This window comes from Myotis nattereri (genome assembly GCF_964212035.1).
Source record: "Myotis nattereri genome assembly, chromosome: 5".
Lineage (NCBI taxonomy): Eukaryota > Metazoa > Chordata > Mammalia > Chiroptera > Vespertilionidae > Myotis > Myotis nattereri.
The window spans coordinates 78,284,854-78,311,480 of NC_138080.1; the positions used below are offsets into that span (position 1 = coordinate 78,284,854).

The following is a 26,627-nucleotide window of genomic DNA, read 5'->3' on the forward strand; positions in this document are numbered from 1 at the left end:
AGACCCACACTGCCCCGCTCCAGGGCACCTGGTTGGGTGTCCTGCAGATCTCCAGACTGAACTTTTTCAGAAAGAGCATGGACCCTGTCCACTCATCCCTTTTTGTCTCCCCCAGGCTAGCAGAGCCAGGTAACTGCCTGGTGGGTGATTAATCAGTGCTTGGGCAAATCCTCTCTCCCTGTGACGATTTGTTTACTTGCTCTGCGCTCCTCCAGGGCAGAGATCTTTGCAGCATCCATCTGGCCACAGTGCGCACAGATATTTATTGAAAGAGAATGAATGCACCAAGGTGACGGACCCCACCCTTCTCTGGGGCTTCCAACACCAGCTTAGAGTCTAGCAAAACCTGCCCCACATTCTTTGGGCTTCATTCCTTATCTGTCTTTCAATTAGCAAGCCTGGGAGAGAGGGGTGCTCTTGGAATGCAGAGGCTAGTCTGCTGGGCGTTTTGTGGGACTCAGTATGGCCTCTCTCCCCACTTGGGGCAATGTTTTGTAGCCTCAAGACCATGAAGGCCCTTTGAGGTCAGGTCCTGCGGGCTCCAGAAGGGAGGGAGGTGTGCGGAGAGCCTGGGGCACAGCTACCCTCACTCCAGCTTCTCCCAAGACCTGTAGCTGGGTGCCAGTTAGCAGGTTGGGGGGGTGGGGGTGGAGGGAGGGAGGGAGGGAGGGAGGGCTGGCCGGCCCAGAAAGTGAGCGGAGCCTCACAGCCCTGGCCCGCGGGCAGGGGGCGGGGCGGGAGGCACCGGGGTTCCCGCCTCCACCCACCCGCCAGGCCTCCCGCCCCTCGCCGCCTGCTTATTAGCGGGACGGGGCGGAGGCGCTCTCACCACCCGGGCCAGCACTCCTCTAGCTCCATGGCGCTCCTCGTGCGGCTGCTGCCCCTCGCCCTGGCGCTGGCCCTGGGTCCCGCCGCCACGCAGGCAGGCCCCGCCAAGTCGCCCTACCAGCTGGTGCTGCAGCACAGCCGGCTCCGGGGCCGGCAGCACGGGTAAGCCGGCCGCCCGCTGGGGTGGCGGGACGGGCTGGGGACGCGGGGCAAAGCCATTCGCGTGGGGCGCTCCCTCTGAGGGACCAGCCCTGCGTGAAGTGGGGAGAGGGAGGGGGCTGTAGAGGGAAAGCCCAGCGGAGGAAGCGGGTGGAAGAGCCGACCAGCGACCCCAGACTCAGGCAAGAGCATGAGACGCCCAACCCGGCTTTTAGCTTCTGCTCCCAGCGAACAGGAGAAAAGCGGGGTTGGCAGCTGTGCCCAGAATCATCGTGGGAAGTTGGCCAGGGCAAAGCGTGTACCCAACAGTACACTTATTCCCGTCCAGTCGGGACCTTGGCCAGCACCTCCACAGGTGACACTGGGTCCACACAGGCTGGTAGGTAGCATCCACGCCCCCCAGGTTCCTGCTCACCTGGCATCTGACAGCGCTCTCTGGGCACAGCCAGGGCAGCAGAGGCAGTGTGGCATCTCCTTGCCTGCGAGGTGAGCAGGAGAATTCCATGGCCTGACACACGTTGTACAGATGGGGAAACTGAGTCCAGAGGGGGCCACCACTTCCCATGGTCCTGCAGTGTACACTAGAGCCAGGTTGGAATCTCTCTTTAAATAACAGCCAAGTTTGCAAATTTGGAACATTGTCATTGCACATGTTCCTTAGGGGCACAGCTAACATAAGAAGACATTGTTTGAAGGGGGTAGAGGGTCTGGCCTGGTAAAGGCCTTGGCAAACCCAGGCAGAGGTGGGCAATGTTCCCAAACGAGGCCATCCAGCTCACTCACTGCGGGCTTTGCCACACCTTCCAGCCTGCCTGGCTGCACTAACTCCTTTTTCAGAGCTAGGCAAAACTATGTGTGGGCAGAGTCATTGCGTAGTGGCCCAAATGGCTCTGGGTCCAGCCATCCGCACCCAGGTAGTGACCAGACCACCATGTGAAGTGCCGGGGGAATCTGTAGTCAGATCAAAACTCACTGCTGGGGGAGATTAGAGTTGACTTCATGGGGCTTTGCAAAGCCTTGGCTCCCACCCAGGGCTGCTCTGGGCTGGGTGTCGCTTCCTGGTTACCTCTGCCTGTGGCCTTAGGCACTTACTTGGCCTTTCAGGCGCCCGGGGCTGCAGGGAGGGAGGCTGCTGGGAGTGAGCCTGGCCACTCTGCTGAGTGAAATCAAGCCAGGCCAGGCCACAGACGCAATACCCTCGCAGAAAGAGGAGAGCACCAGGGTGGCCTGGGGTCTTTCTGGAAGAGGCAGAAGCACCTTTCACTTAGTCTGGTACAAAAGGATGAGGGGGCAGGTCAGAAAGATGAGGGGGATGTAAGCCATAAAAGTCAAAATGTGAGCAACTGGCATTTTCATTGTCTCTGCCCAGCTCACCTTTGTCCCTCTGCCTTCCTTGCCAATGACGGGTGCTATGGTATCTGCCTGGGAGGTTTGTGTTCCTCTGTGTCTTAGCCACTAAGGAGAAGACCCCTATAATAGACCCTGGGGCACTGTCACCTACAATGGTGTCTGTGCACACCACAGCGAAACCTTCCCAAAGGTGTTGATAGAACTCCACCAAGAACCATCTGCATAGCAAACCTTCCCTTCAGAGTACAGAAGAGACACTAACCAGCCAGAAAACAGGGTATTTTTTTTAATGCAAATGCTCTTTATTATGAATTTCAGATATTAGAGGAACTTCCTCTTCACCTCCCCACCCCCAATACCCCTGCAGGCTGATTCTGGGGTTGTTTGTTTGTTTGTTTGTTTGTTTTGTTTTGTTGTTGTTTTTGGTTAATTCTCATCCAGGATTTTTTTTCCCCATTGATTTTAGAGAGAATGAAAGGGAGGGAAGAGGAGGGGGGGGAGAGAAACATTGATTGATCAGGTTGCCTCCCACATATGCTGTGATGGGGACTGAACCCACAACTTGGGTATGTGCCCTGACTGGGAATCGTACCCGCCACCTTTCAGTGTATGGGACAGTGCTCCAACTAACTAAGCCACCCAGCCAGGGCCAGGCTAATCCTCTTGATTAGCTTCTTGCCGTGCAGTTGGAAAGGCCTGTAGTGATCTGTGATGGGCAGAATGGTCTAAGAAGGCACATGAACACCCCCGACCCCAGTAAAGTCTGGATGCACAGGCAGGTATTGTGACAAAATGCTTGCAGGCGCACTTGCCTTTACTGTAATCTAACTGTCCCTGGAAATACCACAGTGCTGTTTGCCTGTGTAAAATGGATAACCTTTATTCAAAGTGAACACTGGTGAAAGGGGAAGAAAAATCTCTTTGCTGCCTTAAGGAACTACAGTGTGCTCCAAGATGTGAAAGAAAAAAATAACGAGGGTGCCTTGCTGGTGTACTGCCCTGTGTTACCCATCACCAAAATTACACCTGCTGTTCGTGTGCCCATTTTACAGATGGAGAAACTGCAGCTTAGGGAGGTGGAATGACTTAGTCCAAACACAGAAAGCTGTTGGGAGAGCAGTGACTATGACGTGATCTCTTTACCCCCAGCCGTATCTGTGTTGCTATAGGGAAGGGAAAATTTCTGAAAGAGAAGTAAAAATGCAATCATACTTCCAAATATCACCAACCAAAACTGGACTGAATTTCCTGAAGCACTGGATTTTCAAGTCCAAGTTGAACACAGCAGAGCTGCTGTACTTGAGGCTGAAGGTCCAGAAATGGCTTGCCCATTTTGGGTAAACTTCAGCATCAATTTCCTATGTGCACAGCCCACCCCTCTCACCCTGATGTGCAGGGAGGATGGTGTCACAGCAACCCCCAGCCTCTGCTCCTGTCTCAGAAGGCAGCAGCGGTGGAAACTCACTCAGAGGAATGTTAGAGCCACATCCACAGGAGACTCAATGAAGATTTGCCAAACGCCTACGGAAAGTTGCAGGGAATTTGACAGTAATTGTTTCCTGCTTGGTCAGATAGAAGAACTTCTGAGTTGGTACACCTAGCGCTGGAGTGTGGCCAGCAGTAACTCTCTAGGGGTTATTTGGAGAATGCTGTAACCTGTGAGTCCTAGACAGCAAGCAGAAGCAAGGTGGCTTCTTGTTAGAATCCTCTGGGAGCTGCGGGCATTTGGCCAAAAAACTAGGCCTAAGGGGACATGGGCTCTCCTCCCTGCAAGCCTGTGGTTTCCTCTCCAGCCTTACCTTCTCTGGCCCTCAGGGTCTTACAGCGACTCAGTAATATTCACTGTGCCTCCTTGGCTTACTCACCTTTGCGTCCTGAACCACAGCCTAAACACGAGGTGACAGCCACCTGGGTGGAGAAATAAAGGGCCAGCCTGCTCTGTGGCCCAATAACCGGCAGTGGGTATCTGAGAACTGACCAATGCCTTCCTAAAAAATACCATGTACGTCCAATGATGCCTATCGATTGCATTTTAAAGTAACAGGGGAATTGATATGAAAGAATGATACCCAACCTTCTGTGCGCACAGAGGTTATGGGAAGGCCCGCAGCCTCTTTGCTTGGCTTTCCTCTGACTTGTGATTCAGCCAGATGAACTGCCTGCCTCCAGCGCAGGAAGACCCCCCCCCTCCCAGTGGTCACCACATCTGCCTGTTTGCCCAGGAGCCTCATGAAGGCCCTGCTACCACATGGCCTGCGCATGGTTTGGGTCAGGACTTGAGATGCTAGAATAAAATACACAAAACCAGAACCCCATTGCTCTGGGAAAGAAGGCTTCTCAGCAGAACCCCATTTGCTCATGACTTTTCCTCAGGGTTTCCGGGGATCCTTCTGAGCTGGATGGCCCTTGGGAGCAGAACAGTCAAACCTGGTTCTTGGGTGTTTCCCATCTCGAACAATTCTGTTCTCCACCAAGTTGTTCACAGACAAAAAAAATGCCTCTGTTGTCCACCAAATCTTCAGTTTTCCACCTGACAGCCCTTTCATTGCTGATACATCAGCATGACAAAAAGTGTCTCTCAGGCACAAACAAAGGAGAGAATGCTTTTGTTGCTGGTGAAATGGATGGTTAGCACAATTTTAAAACATAAAGAGGCCATCAGGAATGCTAATGTTGGTAAGGGTGTGAAAGTGCTCACAAAACAACAATCACAGGCAATGGAATAGGTAGAAAAACTTGTTGCTTGGATAAATGAAAATCAGTTATAGCATTTCTGAGGCAGAAAAATTTCTTTAAGGCTAGTAGGGGGTGGTTCAATAAATTAAACAGTACATTCGACATGTCTATAAGAAAGGTTAAAACAGGGAATCATTTGAAGGTCTGGAACGGATTAATTCCATTTACATTATTTCTGATGGGAAAAAATAATTCTGTTTTTGAACAAATCGCTTCACAAACAACCTTCCGGAACAAATTAAGTTCAAGAAACAAGGTTCCATTGTATTTTCATTCTGTTCATTCAAGTTCATTCCAAACTGCTCTTTCACCCTGGCCTGGCCCTAGGCTCCATCTAGACCAGCGGTTCTCAACCTGTGGGTCGCGACCCCTTTGGCGGTTGAATGACCCTTTCACAGGGGTCGCCTAAGACCATCCTGCATATCAGATATTTACATTACGATTCATAACAGTAGCAACATTACAGTTATGAAGTAGCAACGAAAATAATTTCATGGTTGGGTCACAACATGAGGAACTGTGTTTAAAGGGCTAGAAGGTTGAGAACCACTGATCTAGATCATAAAAGAAAGAATGAGTCCGAGCTCCTGCCCTTAAGGTTGTTTGGAAGGTAGTTGAAGAGAGGAGACATACACATGCTGCTCAGTTATAGGGTTCTGCTTGGTGCCCAGGGTCAAACAACGGCTGTGTCCCAGGTCAGCGGTAGAAGAGTGTCACCTGGGACGCCGGCAGAAGGCTTTCTGGGGGAAGTGAGACTGGAGCTGGGGCCCAAGTATGAATGACAGAGTTCAGTGGGGGAGCGTCTCTTGCCAAGGTCCTGACAGCAGCCAGCTGTGCCCTCTAGTTTCCAGGGTGGCACTTGGCTAGGTTGTGTTTGGGAACCAGGCAGCTGGCCTGGGGACGGAGAGTATGTGTGTGGAGCTGCCTGGGAGGCACAGGGACCCCGACCAGGGCGCCTGGTGCACTGGGATGACAGGTGAGAGCACAGGTCAGTGTGGGTGGAGATGCAGAGAAAGGCTGGGGGCCTCTCAGGAAGTTGCTTTATTTACTTAGCAAACACACAGCTTTTACTTAGCTACTTATCTCAATTGGTAACATGCCATCTGAAAACATGTAAGATGATTTTACTTCCATTTGCCAAATGTCCGTGTCAAAGAAAGATACTTACACGAGGAAGTTATGTCCATGCATGATACACTATGGCAATTTTTAATTTGGAGGGAAACTTCTAGGAAGCTGACGGAAATCCAGGTCAGGAGGATCAACGTCTGCCCCAAGCCACCGTCCGGTACCAAGACTGAAATGACTGCATCTGCTCCACATCTGGGATGTTCACATGAGCCAGGAGGGCCCACAGGGTGGGAAGGACATGGAGGCGGGGTGGACACGCTGGCCGTCTTGCTAACGCTGCTGCTTTCTTCGCAGCCCCAACGTGTGTGCTGTGCAGAAGCTCATCGGCACCAACAAAAAGTACTTCACCAACTGCAAGCAGTGGTACCAGAGGAAAATCTGTGGCAAGTCAACGTGAGTATCTGTTACCTCCCAAGACCACCAGCCACCAAGGAGGCTGGGCTTTGTGTCTGCCAGCTGCAGGTCCCCTCAGACCTGGGCCAGCCTTCTGAAAGGGCAGGCTGCCGAGGGAGCCTGGAAGATGCGTGTGCAAACGTGTCAGGGAGCCGTGTGCTTGGGAGTGGCGGTTTTAGTAAGCCGGCCAGTTTTGTTTTGCATTTTTAAGGCTCCTGACAAGACTTGGATACATTTTTCAGGGCTGATCTGAGATTACAAGAAGCATGTATGTGTGTGCGTGTGAGTTTTTTAATCCTCACTCGATGATACAAATATTATCGTTATGGAGAAGCCACCAGCCTGTGGTGGATTTATGTACCACTCCTGCTCTGAGGTAAACACCCCAGAAAGACTTAAAGAGCCTAGAAATGTGCAATTATGAGTCAGCATAGCATTTTAAGAATATAGGCTCAGACTCCCTAATTCAAACCCTGGCTTTGCCGCTTCCCTGGGCAAGTTGCTTTACCTTGGAGCCCTCAGTTACCTCCTCTGTGAAATGGAAATAACAATAGGAAGACCTTATGGGATTATAGGAGGATTGAATGGAATAATGCATGTGAGAGGCTCCCTGCTATTCTTATTACCCTTAGAACTTGCAAATCTAGGCCACACAAACAGAAGCGAGAGTGCCAGTGGGGTGTGGACCCATGTGGTTACAGCGGGGCTTGTTGGTGCCTCTGTCAGCATGCAGGGAGGCGCATGCACCCAGCCACCTGCTGCCTGGTGGGAACGGGGCGGCGTGCATGTTCTAACAGAATTTCGTGGAAACCTAATCTGTGTTGGCGCCAACTGTCAACAGATCTCAAAGCTGGCTCTCTCCTGCAGACAGGAAGATGTGCTGTGTGAAACCTCCTGAGCCACTTGGGAGGGCCTGACCCTTCTCTTGTCTGCATAAGAGAAGGACTATGAGACTCTAAGCTGCTCTCTTGAACACCTTCCCATGGTGGGTTTTTTTTTTAAGTATTGTTTGTGACATTGCTTTGAGCAAATATCTCCTTCAGTTTCATAACCAACTGAAGGAAGGGAAAATGCTCTTCCTTTAAAATGGAAATGAATATCCCAACTGTGATCCTTATTATGTTAGTCCATCCTAGTATGAATCAAGGGTGTTAGGGACCACGGCAGAGCTGGGGAGAAGCCATCAGCCCCCTGGCAGCCTGTCAAGGGCAGGTCCGGGACAGCGGGCTCCCACCTGACCAAGCCCAGCTTCAAAGCTGAGGGTTGAGTGAGCTATGAGAACACACCTTTGGGGTTCAGTGAGCAAACACCCAGGGATAATTCTTCAGCTATGGACAAAAGAGATTATGCAAACTATGGACCACACATCCTTTCATGGTGCTCAAGTTTAAAAAAAGAAAACCTTTAGTACTCTGATTTTTCCCATGTGCGTACTTATCTGCTTAAATAAACAGTTAATTACTCAACTCCAAGCCAAGCCCCATATAATTGCTTCTTGGAAGGTGGCCAGAGCATCTGTACCAAGCAAACGGCTCTTCTGCATGTCAGAGTCTGGGTTTCAAAGAGCTCTACCTTTGTGTCAGTACCAGTTTCCCTAAAAATGGGAATATGATGTCAAGCTGGCAGCAGGGCGGCATCGGCCCTGGTATTTCAGGGGGCCCTGTGCTGAGGCATTTGCCTGAACAGTTAAGAGCAGACTGATAATGTTCCCCAGCAGTTCCCAGGCTGACACTGCTGTTGATGGTGAGTTGCCTTGGCTTCCTGGCCCTGTACCTGCGTCCTTCTCCATCTGTGTGCCAGGACAGGCACAGGCGGCACAGTGGTGTGCTGGCCAGTGTCCTGGTGACCCAATCTCCCGCTCTGGGCAGGTTAGGCTTTGAGTGTGGCCATGTGATGGTGCAGTTACCTCACAGCAGTGAGGGCAGGGCATCCCAGGCGCTGGGAAAGGGAATAGGTGGGTAGGGTGTGGGTGCAGAAAACAAGGTATACAGTGGAGTCAAGCAGAGCCCAGTGCCAGGCCCAGCCATCAGCCTGGCCCTACAAAACCAGACGGGACAATATGCACTTTCGACTTTTCAGTGTGGCCATTGCTCCAGGCAGCTTCAAAAGAGGGAATGGGGATAGAACAACATGAGTTGATATGAAACTTGATGATCTGGGGCAAGAGGGTCCCTTCCTGGAACACTGTGTGCTCGTCAGGAAGGTGGAGCTGAGTTGGGAGAGGTCCAGAGAACCCAGGGAGGGACAGGGGAAGCAGTTGAAATATCTCCGTTGTTCCCAAGAGAGCTGAGAAAGATCAGCCTCACTGTTCGCTGGTGTGCCCAGGACCGAGGCCCAGGCCAGAGCTGCCATGTGATCCCCAGGAATTTAGTGCCAGGGGTGGTCAGGAAGGGAAGGGGAGAGAGCTGCGCTGGCTGGAGTTGATGTCATCCTGGTGAAATGGGTCCCTAAGCACATTGATGTGGGTGAGGACTGGTAAATGGGGAGTATGAGGGTGATTGGACAGAGGCCTGTCTCAGTGGGGGGCAAATTTGGGCAGTGGGAACTTTCTCAGCAGGACCCCAGGGAGGAGGCTGAAGCCAGAAGTGTATATTGGGGTGAACGGGTGTAAAGTGTTATAGGGAAGGAGACAGCCCAGGTCACCCAGAGGCCCAAGACCAAGGAGAACTTGAACTTGAAAGCAGACAAGTGACACCAAGCACAGGGGTGGGAGGGGAGGGTAAGGGGAGTTTGTGAAGACTTGGTAGTGTCACACAGAGACCCAGGGAACCAGGAGCCACCTCCGTGGAGGGAGGTAGGGCACTGGCCACACTTAGCACGCCTCTCAGGGACATGACATCGTTCCCAGAAAATACCTTTTCTGCATTTCCTACAAGAGAAGAACCAGAGTCTTTGGTGCTATTTGTCAAGCCAGCATATGGATTTTATTACAGGAAGCAGTTACTAGTGGGCCTCTATTTAGGAACTTGAGTGAATTTTATTACTTGGAAATTTAAGTTAGCTTTTATTTCAGACTCTAAAGAGCACCAGAGTAATACAATAACTAACCAGACAAAGAGAGTTATGAGGGAGACGGCATCCCACTCTGATTTTAGGCTCCAGTCTGATCGGCAACCATAAAATTTTTACATGCAGCAGCTTGAGCGGTGGTGCAGGAAATTGTGGTCAGGAAGCCTCCCTGTCTCTCGACAGGACTCCTTTGTGCAAACCCCGGCGAGAGGGAGGCCTAGTTAGCAGCCAAGTCAGAGCTGACATCATGAGACTGTACTAGTCATTGCAGGAGCTCAGACATCATAACCGTGACACCGGGAGGCCAGCGGGAGCTGGCAGGTTGGAGCGGCAGCTGTCCGTTCCAAAAGTCTTGAAGTTGTTTCACAAGCAACACATCTCACGAGCACAAAAGCCCTCCTCCAGAGCCAAGATGAGCTGGCAGGACACTTTCCTTTCTCTAGTAGCAAGCAGTGCTTTGCCCAGGGGCTGAAATATTAATGCTTCTTCAGCGCTGCATTAAAGCTTAGAAATGTGTCTCTTACAAAGCCAGCCAGTGTGTGGTTGCGCTTTCATCAGCCAGCAGGGCTGTTTCCAGTAGCTCTCATTCTGATGGGGCAGACAGAGACGTTACAGTGAAGTTGAAGAGCCCTCCTTGGTCTCCCTTTCCTGTGTCCCACAACCTTGGTCACAGGATGAAAAAGAAAAAGATGCTGAGAAGCTATCTAGGGAAGCCGGGCTGTCCCCAGACACACACCAGCACCTCCTTCCCCAATTCATATTCCCTGTCCAGCCAGCTGAGACCCATGGGAAATCTGCTCCAAAATAGCTGAGATTTGTTGTGCACCCAACACCAGGGTTGTCGTACACCAGACACCTCTGTTTGGCAGGGCTTCCTGGAGGTCCTGTACCATTCTGCAAACTCCTAGGAGGCAGCTTAGCTGACATGGAATTTTGTTCTGTTGAGTATTTTTGTGAATCCATGTACCATCTGGGGAATGGCCCTGTGGTGGGCAGAATAATGACCCCCTACAGATGTCCTAATCTCTGAACCTGTGGACATGTTCTCTTACAAGGAAAAAGAAACTTTGCAGATATGATTAAGTTAAGGGTCTTGAGATGGGGAGATTATCCAGGATTTTCAGATGAGTCCAATGTAAGGGTCCTTACAAGAGGGAGGCAGGAGGGTCAGAGTCAGAGAAGGACATGTGATAATGAAAACTGAAGTTGGAGTGATGTGGCCACAAGCCAAGAAATGCACGTAGCCTCCAGAAGCTGGAAAAGATAAGGAGTGGATTCTTCCCTAGAGCCTCTAGAACAGCGGTTCTCAACCTCTGGGTCATGACCGCTTTGGGGGTCGAACGACCCTTTCACAGGGGTCGCCTAAGACCATCGGAAAACACATATATAATTACATATTGTTTTTGTGATTAATCACTATGCTTTAATTATGTTCATTTTGTAACAATGAAAATATATCCTGCATATCAGATATTTACATTACGATTCATAACAGTAGCAAAATTACAGTTATGAAGTAGCAACGAAAATAATTTTATGGTTGGGGGTCACCACAACATGAGGAACTGTATTAAAGGGTCGCGGCATTAGGAAGGTTGAGAACCACTGCTCTAGAAGGAATACAGCCTTTGATTTTAGCCTCGTAAGCTTAGCCGATTTCTGACTTTAACATCCAGAACTGTAAGATAATAAATTTGTATTTTTATAAGCTACTAAAATTGTGATGATTTGTTACAGCAACAATGAGAAACTAATTCAGGCCCTATCTATTGAGCCACATAGATGTGTTATGAGAGATTTATTACAATGTGATTTCATCAGTGGTCTCATATAGGACATTACTTTCAATGAAGTTATTAATCTAACTTCAGTTTTAAAGTGTATACCTGGAGTTTTTTAGAAGAAGCTCAACGACTGAGCACTTAGTAAATATCAAGCCTCTGTTAAGAGACTTTCCTATGTAAGCTCATTCAGTTCTCACAATTGTCCTATCAAATCAGTATAGGGAGATTGAGGCTCAGAAAGCCTAAGGGGCCTGCTCAAAATCACCTGCTAGTAAGTGGGGAGGTCTGCTGCTCTACTTCCCTGCCCCAGGGAGAATTAAAGCTAGTGGTGAATGTCAGTGATCCAAGGGTGAGCAGCCCTAAAAGGCCTGGGTGAACTGCCCCAGATTTCTCTCTACAGCCCCAAAACTTGTGACTTTGGGCCCCAGAGAGAAGGCCTTCTCAGGGTCAGCAGAGGCCATTTGGCCCAGAGTCACCAATCTTCTCCTAGTTGCTCACCCCCAGTCTGGTATCATTCTGATCCCCTGCTACAAGGGGCCTCCCCAACATCCCTGGTGAGATGATGAAGGGCATGGGAACTGAGGAGACACGCTCAGCATCCAGGAGCCCCCAAAATGGCCTCACAGATTCCCACAAGAAAACAGCTACATTTTCTGAAGACAGTCTCATCACTAACCAAGCTACACCCTGGTGAATGGAGTAGTGGTGAGAGGTCTTTGGGGATGGACCGTAGGTTAAAACAAACCCTTTTTCACCAGCGGGCTCAACATTTTTATTTTCTTCTGGGAGGCTCAAGAAAGCTCAGCTGAGTTTCCCAGGCCAGCAGTGCCGAAGTGCACCACTCCAGGCAGCCCGGCTGCAGGGCATGTTGGATGTCTAGACAATGTTGGTCTGTGTTTGCTCTGCGATTCCTCTTGGAAATCATGACACACTGAATGGTTTACCTTCTGTCACAGGAAACCGGCTCTCAGGCTCCGTTCCTTGCTCCACCTACATCCAGGGGCTAGTTCATCTCTAGGGAATTTACAGCCACGGCAGACAGCCAAAGGCATGAAGCATACTTGGGAGAGAGTGATTGTTTTAACTTATTGCATTAACTTTTTGGAAGATTATTTAGGGAGAGAAACACCAGTAATTCTTTCTTAATCCAATCATAGTAAACATTTTGGAGGGGGCTGAAGGAGAGCTTCCCTAACAAAGCATCTCTTTTCTTAGACCTTGGATTGACACTACCTTTTTACCCTCCCCAATTGCTCTTTTAAATCAGACACCTTCCCTCACTTTCTTCCTCAAATTGTTTTTTTGACCAGGGGAGCTGGAACAAAAAATTAGTGTCTGCTGCCTTTTCTGACCTAAAATTTTTACTTATTGTACTGTGTCAGACCAAGGAGAACGAGGAGCCTTTAATTAGAACAGCTTTTGCTGATGAGGTTCAATTCGAAGACCAACAAATTGGTCCTCTTTACACAGAGAAGCCCATGAACTAGGGAGACATAGATGATGGGGGCTCCCCGTGGTCTCCATCCTTTGCTGCCTTCATCCTAGAGAGATGGCATCAGGCCCAGGCCCCTGGGGGTGGCCCCAGCCCCATCTCCCCACAGCATGTGTATTCTCTCCAGGGCAGAAAACAGAGACAGCTTGTCCTGAAAGATTTGGTCAACATTGTCTCAATGGACCGTCCTTCTCAGTCTCCAGTTTCTAGCTGCTCTCTGCTTTCCTGGGCCAAGCAGACAGGTTCTGAGGAGAGCTGGTATTGTTGGGGCAGCTAGGAGCAGGGAAACTGCCAGCTGTGGCCGATCTCAACCCACAGGGCTGCCAGGCTCAGGCCGAGAGGCACAGCTGACACCTGCTCACCTAGAAAGTGCCTGGATGCCAGACTGGGTAGCAGGAGGGCCGGGAGGGAGAGGTCAGCAGGGTGAGAGGGTTAGGAGAAAGCTTCCTGGTAGAGAACCAGGAAAAAGCCTTCAGCTGGGGAACTGAGCCCCTGCTGGGGGTAGTGTGCCACCCACACCTGGCTGCTGGGGAACATGGGTGCAAAAGGCCCATCTGGACGGGCACAGTGAGTGATGACAGGGGTTAGCTCTGACCACATTGGAGAGAAACCTGTGTCCTCTCAGTGTCACACTTTCCAAATCAGTCAGCTTTCCCCCAAATATGTGCATTGTCAAGAGCAATGGGAAAGGAATTGGATTTAATGCAATTTGAGGAGAGTCGTAGATGCCGCTCCCCAGCTGTGATCTTGGGAAACCCCTTTGTGCCTCAGAGTCCTTGCAGCATTCTGATTCCACCTATCCTTCTGCACGCTGAGACTTTTCAGCTTAGATCCATCCCTCCTCCCCAGCCCCGTATCTCCTGTCGTTCTCACCGTTTTCCCCACCCGCACACACACTTGGCCCCAGACCCAGTTTACACTGGGGAGTTGGTTTTCTTTTGTCCTCAGTGAGTTCCTGATGAAGTCACCTGAGCTGTTGAGCTCTCTTGTGGTTTTGGGGATGGAACTCAGGTGCTAACACCCTAGAAGAAGAGTCACTGGTGAGTCACATGGCTCACCAGGGCCAACGTGGCTGGGCTTCACGGCATGGGGTGTGTACAAGGGTCCCAGAAATAAGGAAGGCTTTAAGAAGAAGACTCATTCTCCAGTTGTGCTTTTCCAACTTCATGGAATGTTACCCAGGCACTTTTGGAAGGAACTAAACTTTGGGGGACTTGGCCTAACCCTAACCCCATACGCCAGAAGAGAACCCTGGTATTTATCACAGAAAGCTGGGGATCCCATGCATGGGTGTCCCCTGGTCCTGTGGACTCAAGGCTTGGAGCTCTCCCTAGGGTTAGCTGGGAGAAGCTGGCACTCTCCTTCTTTGAAATAGAGTTCCTCTTCCCCCTGGAAATAATCCCATTGACTAGAATTGTGAATGTGAAATTGTGAGGAACCTTAGAGATCATCCAGTTTAACTTCATCCCATTTTATCGATCAGGAAACTGAAACTGAGAGAGAATGGACTTTCGGTGTCATCTCGCTAGTTACTGATGGATCACACAACAAGTCTTCTAATTCTTGTACTTGTTCTATTACACCACACTGTCTTTGAGAGATTGAGTATTAATCAAATTTTACTTTAGGTTTAAAGATAAAATTGTGGATTGATCAAGCTGTTGTGAGACCACCAGCCTGGTTAGCCTTATAAGTATAGGGATGACAGATTAGAAAGGAACAGGATGGGACGAGGGCCAGAGAAAAGGGGAGGAGAAAGGCAGGAAGATGGAGAGAACAGGACAAAGAAGAAAGTGCATGGCTTGTCACCTCAGCTGTACCCTGGGGGGTGGTGGGGAGCATTTCTGGCCAATGACGCCTGTAGCTCCCCAGCAGCCCGAGAATCCTAGCCAGTCCGTCTCTGAAACACCTTGGATAACAGATGAACATGACTCACCAGGGCTTCCCTGAGATGACTCCAGTGGATTAATCAGAGCAGAATGTATGGGCTCATTGAAAACGCCCGCCCCCACTGCAAGCCCTGTTTCTTTCCGATCTGCCTGCTTCTCTTCTGCTGATGTCATAAAACAGCCCCTGAGAGAGTGGTGAGCTGTTCTGTGGAAAATTCAGTCTGAGTCCTCTACTGTCCCCAAGGGAGGGCAGGACATGGCTATTTGCCTCTAGTTCCAGGCTGCCCAGGAGGGGCTGCGCCCACACTGCCAGTGCAGGGGTGGCCGGAGGCAGCACTTGGGGATTTGATGTGAAGCAAGCCTTTCAGGTGTAGGCTTTTAGAACGGCGACTTCCTTGCAATGATATTTGAAATTCTTGGGGCTTCCCCAGAATACCAGGTTAGCTGAAGCTCTGTCTCAGACCTCAGGAAGGACGTAAATATGCCAAGATGAACTGGACCGAGTTAGGAAGTTTTAAGTTTCTCTGCCAAATGATTTCAACATTTAAAACTGGATACTGCCAGTCTTGTTTCTCCACATACAAGGAGTCTTGCAAACTGGCAATATTGCTCGCCTCCTGGAAGGTTGATGGGATTGTCGAGGGATCAGGGTGGGTGGGGAACACTTTGCATGTTTTCCATTTGAAACCATATAAATGTTTTCCTTGATTAAAATTTGGTTTTTAATTTTAAAAAAAAATTAAAAGCATCTTGATAACAGGAGCTTTGTTTCTATAATTTTTAAAGTTTTAAAGTTTGATTGTAAAAACTGAGAACAATATCCTTTTGGTTATTAAATGGAGCGCCAGAAGGCCATGAGAGATTTAATCCAACGACCATCACACGAAACACACATAGTTTCACAGATGAGGAAACTGAGTCCCAGAGAGGAGGCGGGGCTGCCTGGGGAGGTCAGGGCTCTTTCTGCTCCTCCCCGCGGCCTCTCAGGAACTGCCGGGTCCCCAGGAATTACAATGGAGGTATAAGCTCTTGGTATGTTGTCTGAATCCCACTGTTGAATGTGCTGCCACAGTCCCCTGACCATTCCCAGGTGGTGGATTTCCTTAGGCGATGGTGCCGTTGGGAATATTCTGCAAAGCCGAGGAGGAGTGACCAGCTCCTTGCCCATGAAAGGCACAGACATGACAGTGAACAATTCCTCCGCAAGCAGGATGTTTACGCGCCATTTCCCTTTCTCGTTGGCAGAGGCCATTCTTCCAGGAGAGAGGACTGTTGACCTGTGAGGAGGAGGGAAGCCCTGCTAATGCTGCATTTGTGTGTCTCCTTGCAGAGTCATCAGCTACGAGTGCTGTCCTGGATATGAAAAGGTCCCTGGAGAGAAGGGCTGCCCAGCAGGTGATTAAGCCAGGCCTTGCCTGTTAGTGCAGATGGAGGCAGCAGAGCCTGAGTGGGGGTTGGAGGGGGATGAGCTCTGTGGTCTTCCCGCACTGCCCCCCCCCCCCCGCCGCGCCCCCCCCCCCCGCCCCCTTGCCCCGGCATGTGCTCTCTGGCCTCTAGGCGCCACGAGGGCCAGAAGGTGGAAGCTGGAAACTGAGTTTCCTACTGTTCCTTCCTGTCTGAGCTGACCCCCTCCACAAGGGGGTGGAACAGACTCCAGTTCTGACCTGTCCGTGTTCTTCTCAGGCTCCTGGCCTTGGTGGCTGTGGCTGGGAGTGATTCTAAACACAGTCAGCGCTTCTGACCAGCCCTGCTAGAGAGCAGATGGGACAGGCATGGTCCCCGGCTGGGCTGGGAACGCCAAGTCACCTCCACCTCGCTCTGTGGAAACTTGGCCCATTGGAGTTCTGTAGGGAGGAGAGTGGCAGGCCAGGCGGGCCTACCTACAGTCAACGAAGGTGCCACGAATGGCTACATGAGGCCAAGGACTGCGTGGCACCTGTGAATTTCATCAGAGCCTTCCTTTTAGTTCCATACACACCAGGGATAATACAGAGATTTTTTTTTTTTTAAGCTTTGAAATATGTGCTATTTTATTAGTTGAGAATGTGAGACAGACTTAAAGGGAAGGGGACAATTTGGTTGGTGCCACTATCACGAGGGAGGTGTGGTTGGCATGGTCTGGGCCCGGGCATTCCTGCCCTGAGTGGAAGGACAGGTGGGAAATATGGAATGGGAAAGGAGCATGGCCTCAGAAGGGCAGCTCGACCTCCAGCCTTAGCTTCACACCCTGTAAAATGAACATGGCGCTCACTGTGTGAGGCGAAGGCCCTCCTAAGCTACTTGTAAATACACAAAGCACCTCAAAGACTTGCAAAATTCTTTCATTCTTGGAAACAGTTCCAACAACTAGATAAATCTGTCAGACTAGTTTGTAATTAGGATATCTATTTCTGGCGTACCAGTATTCCTGCCTGTATTATCTAAACGTCTGTGAACTAAAGCTTTGCTTTTGTTCTGCTGCGGTTAAAATGATCAAAAATTACCAATTGGTTGAGTTCAAGTAGGGAAGCATTTGGCCGGGTTATTTTAAGAAGCATGGGACAAGCTTCAACCCCCCACCCCACCACCATCACTGCCGCCGCCGGTAGGCTGGCTGCAGGCCTGCCCACACGCTCCTGCAGATGTGCGTCCTCTATGGACAGGGAAGGTGTGGTCAGGTGGGGGTGGCCTCACAGGCCCATCTCTCCTCTGTCCTCTGCCCCTGCAGCCCTACCACTCTCCAACCTTTACGAGACGCTGGGAGTCGTTGGATCGACCACCACTCAGCTGTACACGGACCGCACAGAGAAACTGAGGCCCGAGATGGAAGGGCCCGGCAGCTTCACCATCTTTGCCCCCAGCAACGAGGCCTGGGCTTCCTTATCAGCTGTGAGACAACCTCCTCTGCCCAGGGGACTCTTACTGGGGCTGCCTTACTCCCCAGAGGGGTGGGCTGGTGGGCACGAAGGACAAGCTTCTGTAGTGATTTCAGGAAACTTTTCTCTTAACCCTCAGACAAAGCCAAGGAACTTGAGCTAAAATATACCTCACCAGGTCGCCGCCAATTGGACAGACAGAACTCAGTGCTCTCTGAGGAGGGGTCCCTGTCAGAATGGAGGCCTGGGTCGTTGGGGCTTCAGAGCATCTTTGCCAGGATAGCAACAACCCAACTCTTGAACATGGGGTCTGCAGCCCCTTAACTGTCACACTGACCTTCTAGGAAGTTCTCGACTCCCTGGTGAGCAATGTCAACATCGAGCTGCTCAACGCCCTTCGCTACCACATGGTGAACAGACGGGTCCTGACAGACGAGCTGAAACACGGCATGGCCCTCACCTCCATGTACCAGAACTCGGACATCAAGATCCACCACTATCCCAATGGGGTAGGACATCCCCGTTACACAGATTGCCTTGTGCCCACACTGAGCTCACTCCTGGTCCACGCGGGGTCTGGTTTCTGAGGTTTGGTCCCACGGGTGACGTAGCTGCAGGCAACCCTCTGCCTCCTGCACCTGCTTTTCCTCGGACCTCTGGTTCCACAGCTTGTGGAACACCATCCTGTGCTGTGTCTTCCCTGCCTGGGGCTTCGAGACTGTGCTGTGCCTCTGATGTGTTAACTGCTCATCCTCACTCCTTCTCTGGGCAGATCGTGACCGTCAACTGTGCCCGGCTGCTGAAGGCTGACCACCATGCAACCAACGGTGTGGTGCACCTCATTGATAGGGTCATCTCCACCATCAGCAACAACATCCAGCAGATCATCGAGATCGAGGACACCTTCGAGACCCTTCGGGTGAGGGACTGCCCTGGGAGAGGGCCCCAAGAGGCAGTGGGAGGAGCAGGGGCATCTCCATGTTCATGGGCATGTAAGGGACGGAGCAAGTTCTGAACACCATGAACATGGAGAATCCCTTAATTAGATCCCCTAATTTGGCCACAGGAAACATCATAACTGCCTGCTGTCAGTTCCCCCAGCCTGTCTTCTTCTTTGTAAAGCCTTCCTTTCCTTAACTCCCCCGGGAAGTTCAAGTGGTTTGTGGCCACAGCAGGACAGGGTCCTCTGAGCTGCCAGGGTTCCAGAGGGGGAGGATTCTTCCTTCCAGGTGATGGTTCCCACCTGTAGGTCTAGAATAAATGGCCTGTCAGGCTGCATGATCTTCTTGACCACGTGTCCTCACCATGGAGCCCTGCTCCAGCCATACCCATGTTTCCTTGGAGCCCAGGCCAGCAGGAAGGGGCCATGGAATTCTGTCCTTCCCCACTGCCCAGAAGACATTTGTCTTACAACTGGAGTTGCGAGCAGGCGTTCCTCTTGGCAACGCTGCTCAAAGGAAGTGAACACAGGCTGCCCCGTCAGGGTTTTTGCCCTGATTCAAGGAGAACTTCCTGACCACAACGGACATGGGGTGGGAGTGGGGTGGCTCCTTCCCTGGAGATCTCCAACACACACAAACAAACACCCCAGGCCCGGCTGCACTGGGGTGGCCTCAGGAAGTGGCTCTGGAGGGCCCTGCGGGCCCTGCTGTCTAAGCTCTTCCCCTGCTTTCCTTCCGGGTCACTCAGAGGTCAGGAGTCTGCACGGGAATGATGTTCCCACTGAGTGGGAAGCACATTGGGCGGGGGAGGGGCACATCTTTTGATTAACATCAATTGATCCCCACCTAGTGATCTCCTCTTACTATTTGTGTCTGGCAAATATTCCTTCCTTGCTTCTTCCTAACACCATTTTTCCTTCTGCAAACACACACTTAGTTAAGCACCTGTTACTTCCCAGGCATTGTTCTGTGTGCCAAGGGTAGAGAGGTGAACAAGACACACATTTCTGTCCTCAGTGACATGTATAGCCTTTCTGGGGAGACAGACAAGAAGCACACGAGGTTTCCACAGATTGTGCGAAGCGTGTGGTCAGTAAGTGGCTAGCAGAGGAGGCTGGTTGGGACTGGATGGCCAGGAAAGGTCTCTCTGGAAGAGGTGACTTTTCAGTTGAGGCCTGAAGGATGAGAATGGCCAGTTATCCAAAACGCAGTTCAGCCCTAGCCGGGGTGGCTCAGTTGGTTGAGCATCATCCCGTGCACTGAAAGGACACCGGTTTGATTCCCAGTCAGGTCACATGCCCAAGTTGCAGGCTCAATTCCCTGATCCCTGGTTGGGGTGCATGCGGGAGGAGGCCAATCGATGTTTCTCTCTCACATTGATGTTTCTTTCCCTCTCCCTCTCTCAAATCAATAAAAACATAAAGAGAGAGGGAAAGAAAACACAGCTTCAAAAGCACAGCGGGCAGAGGGGAGGGCAGAAGTAAACAAATAAAGGCAAGCAGGAGGCCAGTGGGGCCAGAGTAAAGACAACTAGGTAACCACAAGGCAAGGGAGCGTGGCCAGGTCAGCAGGGGCAGCTCCTTCAAGGCCTTGCAGACCTGGCAAAGGAGCTTCATCCTGAGAGGGTAGGAAGCCATTCTGGCTGCTCTGTAGGTAATGGGTGATCTGATCCTTACACTCATGGGGCTCACACAATAATTATTTCCAATAACTATTTAATTAAAACATGAGAAGGACAGCAAGCTGTGCGGGTATGTGTAACAGACTCATTCTCATTGGGCGCAGCAGCAGGGTGAGATGGGGTGGGAGGCGATGTCACATTGACTACTTCGAGAAATGGCATTTTAGTTAAGGCATAGGAGTCACAGAAAGCAAAGAAGGAAGAGCAGGGCCCAGGCTGGAGGTAGGAAGGAAGAAGGCACACGAAGTAACTGAGACATGACCAGAGTGGCTGGGGTTCAGGCTGGGCAAGCTCCCCGAGGCCATGGTAGGAAGTGAGCTTTGGTTTGGCCTTCCTTTTCATCTTGGGCTCCGAGGGAGGACTGGTGAGGCTGTGTGTGTCTCTGGTCTGCAGATATTCCCCGAGACTTCAGGGAACTCTCCATTCCCTCCCTTCCCCACAGGCTGCGGTGGCTGCATCGGGGCTCAACACCCTGCTCGAAGGTGATGGCCAGTTCACACTCTTGGCCCCCACCAATGAGGCCTTCGAGAAGATTCCTGCTGCGACCTTGAACCGGATCCTGGGTGACCCAGAGGCCCTGAGAGGTGAGCACCCTCAGTTCATGTTGTCACCTCATGGGAGCAGCCATACTGAGCCCAAGGCCTGCTCTCATCCAAGAGGGACATGCTGTCTGCCATCCTGTCTCATTGTTCCTAACCAGCCCTATCTCTGCAGAGGCCAGAGCAGAGCCCTGGCCAGAGGGGCACATATGGGATCTGGCAGCCTTTGCCTAGGGATGCAGTTGGGCTGAGGAGAGGGGCAGAGTTGGAGGTCCAGGCCAGACTCAGGGAGAGTTAAAGGCTCAAATAATCAAAGTCAGAACAGGGCTGCCAGGTGGGCAGCAACTTGGTGATATTGAGAGGGGGTGGCAGGTCCTGGCATCCTTGACATGGACTCATCATGCTGACCCTTGAACTCTTCCTATGTCTGGCCAGGGGGGTCATGGATAATTGAGAATGATAGTTAAAAACCAGTAACAGTTGACTCTTGACTCTTCATTGCCAGCTCCTTCCTCACCTTCTCCGTGAGCTCTATGTTAGGGGGTATATTAATTATTGCTGGAGGAGAGGGAAGGAACAAGCATGTGAGGAGATTAGGAGGGGAGGCCAGGCTCTGTGCCCCCTTCAGCTCCAAGACCACTGAGCTGCTGCCTGGTGATCCCTGAGGCCCCTGCAAAGGGGAGTAGGCCTCCAGTCCCCTGTGTATCCCAGGCACACTTATTCCTCCCAGATATAATCCAGGGATAACTTCATTTCTTTTGAATCTATTCAAACCCACCTTTGAAATGTACTATATACAATGTCTGATGCATTTCCGGCAACCTATAAATGCAGAAGGTTCTCCTTGAAGCCATGCAGGGACAGACAGGAACGGGCACACTGCTGAAAGCACAGATGGGGATCTACTATGTCCAGATGTTGTGCTGCCTTTATGTGTCTGGCCTGAGCCAGGATTTGGGCCACAAAAGTGACCACGATATAGCCTTTACCTTCAAGGAAGTTTAAACCCAGTGGGGATGACAGACTTTAAAAAGGTCACAGTCACAGAGATACTCACCATGAGAGCAAGACATGGGTGGGCACATGCAGCCTCGGGGGTCTGGAAGGCTTCCTGGAGGAGGTGAGATGTGGATGCATCTCAGCATAAAGTGAGGAAGAAACACCCCTAATATTTACTGTATGCACATCTGCCTTTCCCAACGCGGTAACCCGCTTGCTCGAAGCAAGAGCCCTCTGTAGGGGTTTGATTGGCAGCTGGAAGGCCCACGGTGTCCTATTGTTATTAGTGGGTTGGCAGACAGGCGAGAAGCAGCCCCAGGCTGGTGTGCCCCATTTGGAGACTGGCTCTGCTCGCCCCGCGAGTGGCCCTGGCAGGTCCCTGAGAAGCTAAATCCCCAAGGCCTCATTCCCATAGCGGTCTTGCCATCGTTTCTATCCCCAGCCGGCTGAATTGGGTCAGCCCTGGTTTTGCAGGCCCTTGTGGCTCTGCAGGCCTCAGAGCTTCCTCCTGACCATGACAGCGCGGTTTTGGTTCCCACACTCAGGACAAACTGAAACTTGCCTCTGCGGTGGGAACGTAAGACAAAGGGCCTTGGCAACTTTGGTGAGCGGCTGTCCCAGAACCTGCTCTGCCTGGCTGGGGCTGGCTGCATCCCCCTCGTCTGCACCAGCCCAGGTCTGGTCCCTAAGGCAGCACTTGAACAAGTAGTAGACCTTTGAGTAAAATGTATAACAGCAAATAAAATGTACAAATCATGCATAACCACATTGACTACAGTTTCCATCTTTCGACCACGTTTTACATTTTTATTAAAGTCAGAAGATAAAAAGTCCAAGTGTAAACTCACTTGAGTTTTCCCCTATCCTTGAAGTTCGGGTACTAACTTAGGAGGGAGGCAGAGCTGGGGTCCAGGCCAGACTCAGAGAGAGTTAAAGGCCCAAATGATCAACGAGAATTTACCCTGAAGTTCAGATACTAATATGAGAATTTACCCAGAAGTTCAAGTGTGAATAAGCGAATCACTAACATGTTTTGGGCATTTGCTCTGTCAGGCACTGTGCTGGGTGCCTCACGTTCAGAGCTCCACGTCCTCCATACACCAGCCCTAGGAGCTGAGTGCTGTGCTAAGGCTGAGGAAGTTGAGACTCTAAAAGGCTAAATGACTTGCCCGGCCCCACAGCTGGTAAGTGGCCGAGCTGGGATTCAAATTCAGGCAGTCTGACCACAGAGCCCCGACTAGTTTTAAAGGGACCGCAGGCAGGAGAGGAAGATCCGGGCCATGCAGTGCCCCAGCCTTGTCTGAAGGTTGGCATCTGAGAGAACAGAATCCTCACAGCTCTGGGCAGACTGTTAGCCGGCCCCTGAGGTCACCTGGGGTGGCCCTGACCCTCCTGTGTTGTTTGCCCCCAGACCTGCTGAACAACCATATCATGAAGTCAGCCATGTGTGCCGAAGCCATTGTTGCAGGGCTGTCCGTGGAGACCCTGCAGGGCACAACACTGGACGTGGGCTGCAGTGGGGACATGCTCACCATCAACGGGAAGGCCATCATCTCCAACAAAGACATCCTGGCCACCAATGGTGTGATCCACTACATCGATGAGCTGCTCATCCCAGATTCAGGTAAGCAGGCCTCTGTGGGCCTTGGTCCCACCAGGCCCACTGTCCCCTCTGCTGTCCATGGTGGCAGATCAGGGGGAATTTGGGAATCTTTGGGGCCGATTCCCTACCTGTACCCAGCTCACAGCCTCTCAGGAGAAAAGGCCTGGGCACCTGGTAGGTTCTCACATTATGGAGAACCTGAGCTGCAGGCCTGGGAGTCCAGACGTTATCTTGGAGGTAGTGGTGAGCCATTGAAGTCTGGGGAGGGAGCGACTCAACCACAGGAGCCTTTCAGAAGATCTGGTTGGCCCAGAGGGCAATGGCTTTCTCAGTAGTGTCCAAGCACCCCAGGGTCAGTGACTCCAGGAGAAATGACCGAATGGACTTTGGCTTGGGATTCATGCAGCATCTTAGCCCCGTTCTGGAATTTCAGGGAGGGCTACTACGCATGAGTGAAGAATTTTCAGAGGAAAAACCAAACCAGCAGAAAACTCTTCCAATGGGTGTGGTCATTGGCATTATCTGCTGTTCAGAACAGACAATGATGCCTGTGTCCCTCGAGTTAGTGCCCTGCCCAGAGGTGGGACAGTTGCAGACCTCTGCCCCTCTGAACTTCACCTCACTTCCCCGACCAGTGAGATTTTCTGGGTGACCGTCCCCTGATGACACGAGCCTGCACTGCCCCAGCAGCATTTAGAGGCGTTGTTGACTCACGGGGTGACATTCCTGCTGATGGATGTCATGCTCTGGGGTGAATGAATGATAAATGAAAACAGCACTTTTAACTTTTGAACCCACTTTCTCCTTCCTTGTAGCCAAGACACTGTTGGAGTTGGCTGCAGAGTCCGATGTTTCCATCGCCATTGACCTTTTCAAACAAGCGGGCCTCAGCACCCACCTCTCTGGAAATGAGCAGCTGACTCTCCTGGCCCCCCTGAATTCTGTCTTCAAAGGTAATGTAAGGAAGGCATCCCTGTGGGGGTGTCACTGGGGGCAGCTGCCCCACCGCTGTCACCTCCCTGATTTACAGCACCCTGTGGAGCGTGAACGCTCCCGCCCAGCTCAACCGAAAGCAGATGTGACTTCACCAGGAACTTCAGAGCCTCTGCTGTTGCCTTTGGCAGAGCAGAGAATGCATTTGGGGCTCTGGTCCTCGGAATTCAAGAGTTTGCATCTGTCTGGGGAGCAGAGCACTCCCCGGCCTTTTTATTGACAGGATCAATGCCAATGTGCTAGTCGGGCAGTCAGTGAGGAGACAGCTGAGTCCTGGCCTCAGGGAAGGCGGAGACGGGGGCCAAGTTGTGTCCATGCATTCCCCTCCCTCTTCGGGCAAAACTCCAACCCCCTCAGTTATCTGGACTTTCTTGTGTTTTTGTAATTCCCAGAAGGTGCAAGATATTAAGGAATATTGCAGCCTCACTTGATTTCTCAATCTCCATTTCCAAAGTCAAGGACAGCCAGGCTCTCCGCCACATTTGTCTCTCTGCCCTTCCTTTCTGGGCCTGGCCCTGGCCCTGACCGTGCCTCCTCTTACAGATGGAAGCCCCCGTGTTGATGCCCGAATGAAGAGCTTGCTGCGGAACCACATGGTGAAAGATCAGCTGGCCTCCAAGTATCTGTACCACGGACAGACCCTGGACACTCTGGGCGGCAAAAAACTGAGAGTTTTTGTTTATCGTAACGTAAGTTCTGGGTCCTCCTTTGTCTCAGCTCTAAAAAAAAAAAAAAGAAGCTGTATTAGTATTTACAAAACAAAAAAGTTCTCAATAACTAGGAGCTTGCTGTGAACTGGCTTCTGACAAGGAAGGAAGGAATTTCTGCAAAACATATCTCATATCAAGGGTCAAATGAGATTTTGCAGAAGGAGTAGAATCCCTTTTTCTGGAGGCCTTTGGGAATAAGCCACACACCTATCTGACCTGGCTAGGGAGGCAGAGTCCACCTTGAACTCAGAGGAATGAACAAAGGGTAGAAGGATGGAGGTCTGACTCCTTCTTAGCTTATGTGAAGAGAAGCCCCCTGGACTGAGGCACAGACCTCCTTGGTCCAAAGGTTCTCTTCTCTCTTCTCCTATCTCTTCTCTCTCTTCAAACCCAACTGTTACCCTGGACTAGCAGGCAGGAAGCACAACACAGCACAGCTCTTGCTGGAGACCAGCCAGCACCATTGGACCAAAGATTATTGACATCTGTTCAATAAATAAATCAGTAGACTCGACCTATTTATTTGATCATTGTTGATGGGCCTCAATTAACATGATATTCTCATTACAGGGCCTCTGTGTAACTTCATTGGAGCATCTATGGCCCTCTTTCCCTAAGGAACACCATTTTATGTTTTTCTTTCCTGGAGAAAATACATCATTTTATCCTAGCCTTGAAAACCCACCCCAATATATATTCATTGATGTTTGTGGATCAATCAGCACAAGTCATTGGGGGATAACCTGCCCTCTCTCTGTCCCCTTTGCACAGAGCCTGTGCATCGAGAACAGCTGTATCGCCGCCCACGACAAGAGGGGAAGGTACGGGACCCTGTTCACCATGGACCGGGTGCTGACCCCCCCAATGGGGACCGTCATGGACGTCCTGAAGGGGGACAATCGCTTCAGGTAACCAGCCCCATCCCAGGCGGGGCTTCTGCCAAGTAGTTATGCTGGGGGAGACTCTGGACGGCTGCAATTTGTCAAGCCCCCCCACACACACACCCCCTCTGGGGGTCAATGAACATTAGTGACACGCTGGTGTGACCGTTCAGGCTTGGGATGTGGAAAAGATCAGGGTGACCTTGAAAGCCTAAGTTGAGAAAAAGGGAGTGTAACCTCCCATCCATGGAGGACAGGGAGGGACCGCATTTTTTATTATTAAAGTGCAAGGAAGACATGGTGTTCTCAATCTGAAGTCCCAAGTGAGCTGAGCACCTGGTTTTGAATGTATGTGAGTCTCCCTCTGTGTGGTATCTACCACCTGCATTCAGACTTATTGCCACTCCTTCTAAGGCTCCCTGTGCCACTCTTCTTGCCGGTTCTCTCCACTTCTGACTTCCTCACTCACCACTAGGTGCTGTGACAGTGAATGTTTCCTGTCACTGAGTTCAGCCGCCTGCACAGAGCCTGGGCACCCTCCCCAGAATCACATCCCCAGGGTCCAATGGCTCAGCCAGTCTCTGGGTCAGTGGTCAGCCATGTGACTGGCCTCTCCCTCCTTCCCGTTCTGGCCTTTGACTCTGGCCATTGAAC

The 26,627-nt window shown here is 51.2% G+C and overlaps 1 protein-coding gene across 1 annotated transcript in view; it reads left to right on the forward strand.

Moving 5' to 3' along the window:
- Nucleotides 1-808: 808 nt before the first annotated feature.
- TGFBI (transforming growth factor beta induced) overlaps nucleotides 809-26,627 on the forward strand; it is a 33,750-nt gene continuing 7,931 nt past the window's right edge. The window contains exons 1-11 of the mRNA XM_081092291.1: nucleotides 809-990; nucleotides 6,499-6,597; nucleotides 16,102-16,166; nucleotides 17,479-17,639; nucleotides 17,971-18,135; nucleotides 18,399-18,545; nucleotides 20,691-20,832; nucleotides 23,198-23,410; nucleotides 24,205-24,342; nucleotides 24,926-25,071; nucleotides 25,864-26,000. Coding sequence (XP_080948417.1) covers nucleotides 857-990; nucleotides 6,499-6,597; nucleotides 16,102-16,166; nucleotides 17,479-17,639; nucleotides 17,971-18,135; nucleotides 18,399-18,545; nucleotides 20,691-20,832; nucleotides 23,198-23,410; nucleotides 24,205-24,342; nucleotides 24,926-25,071; nucleotides 25,864-26,000 — 1,547 coding nt within the window. The 5' untranslated portion in view covers nucleotides 809-856. The remainder of the gene's footprint in view (nucleotides 991-6,498; nucleotides 6,598-16,101; nucleotides 16,167-17,478; nucleotides 17,640-17,970; nucleotides 18,136-18,398; nucleotides 18,546-20,690; nucleotides 20,833-23,197; nucleotides 23,411-24,204; nucleotides 24,343-24,925; nucleotides 25,072-25,863; nucleotides 26,001-26,627) is intronic.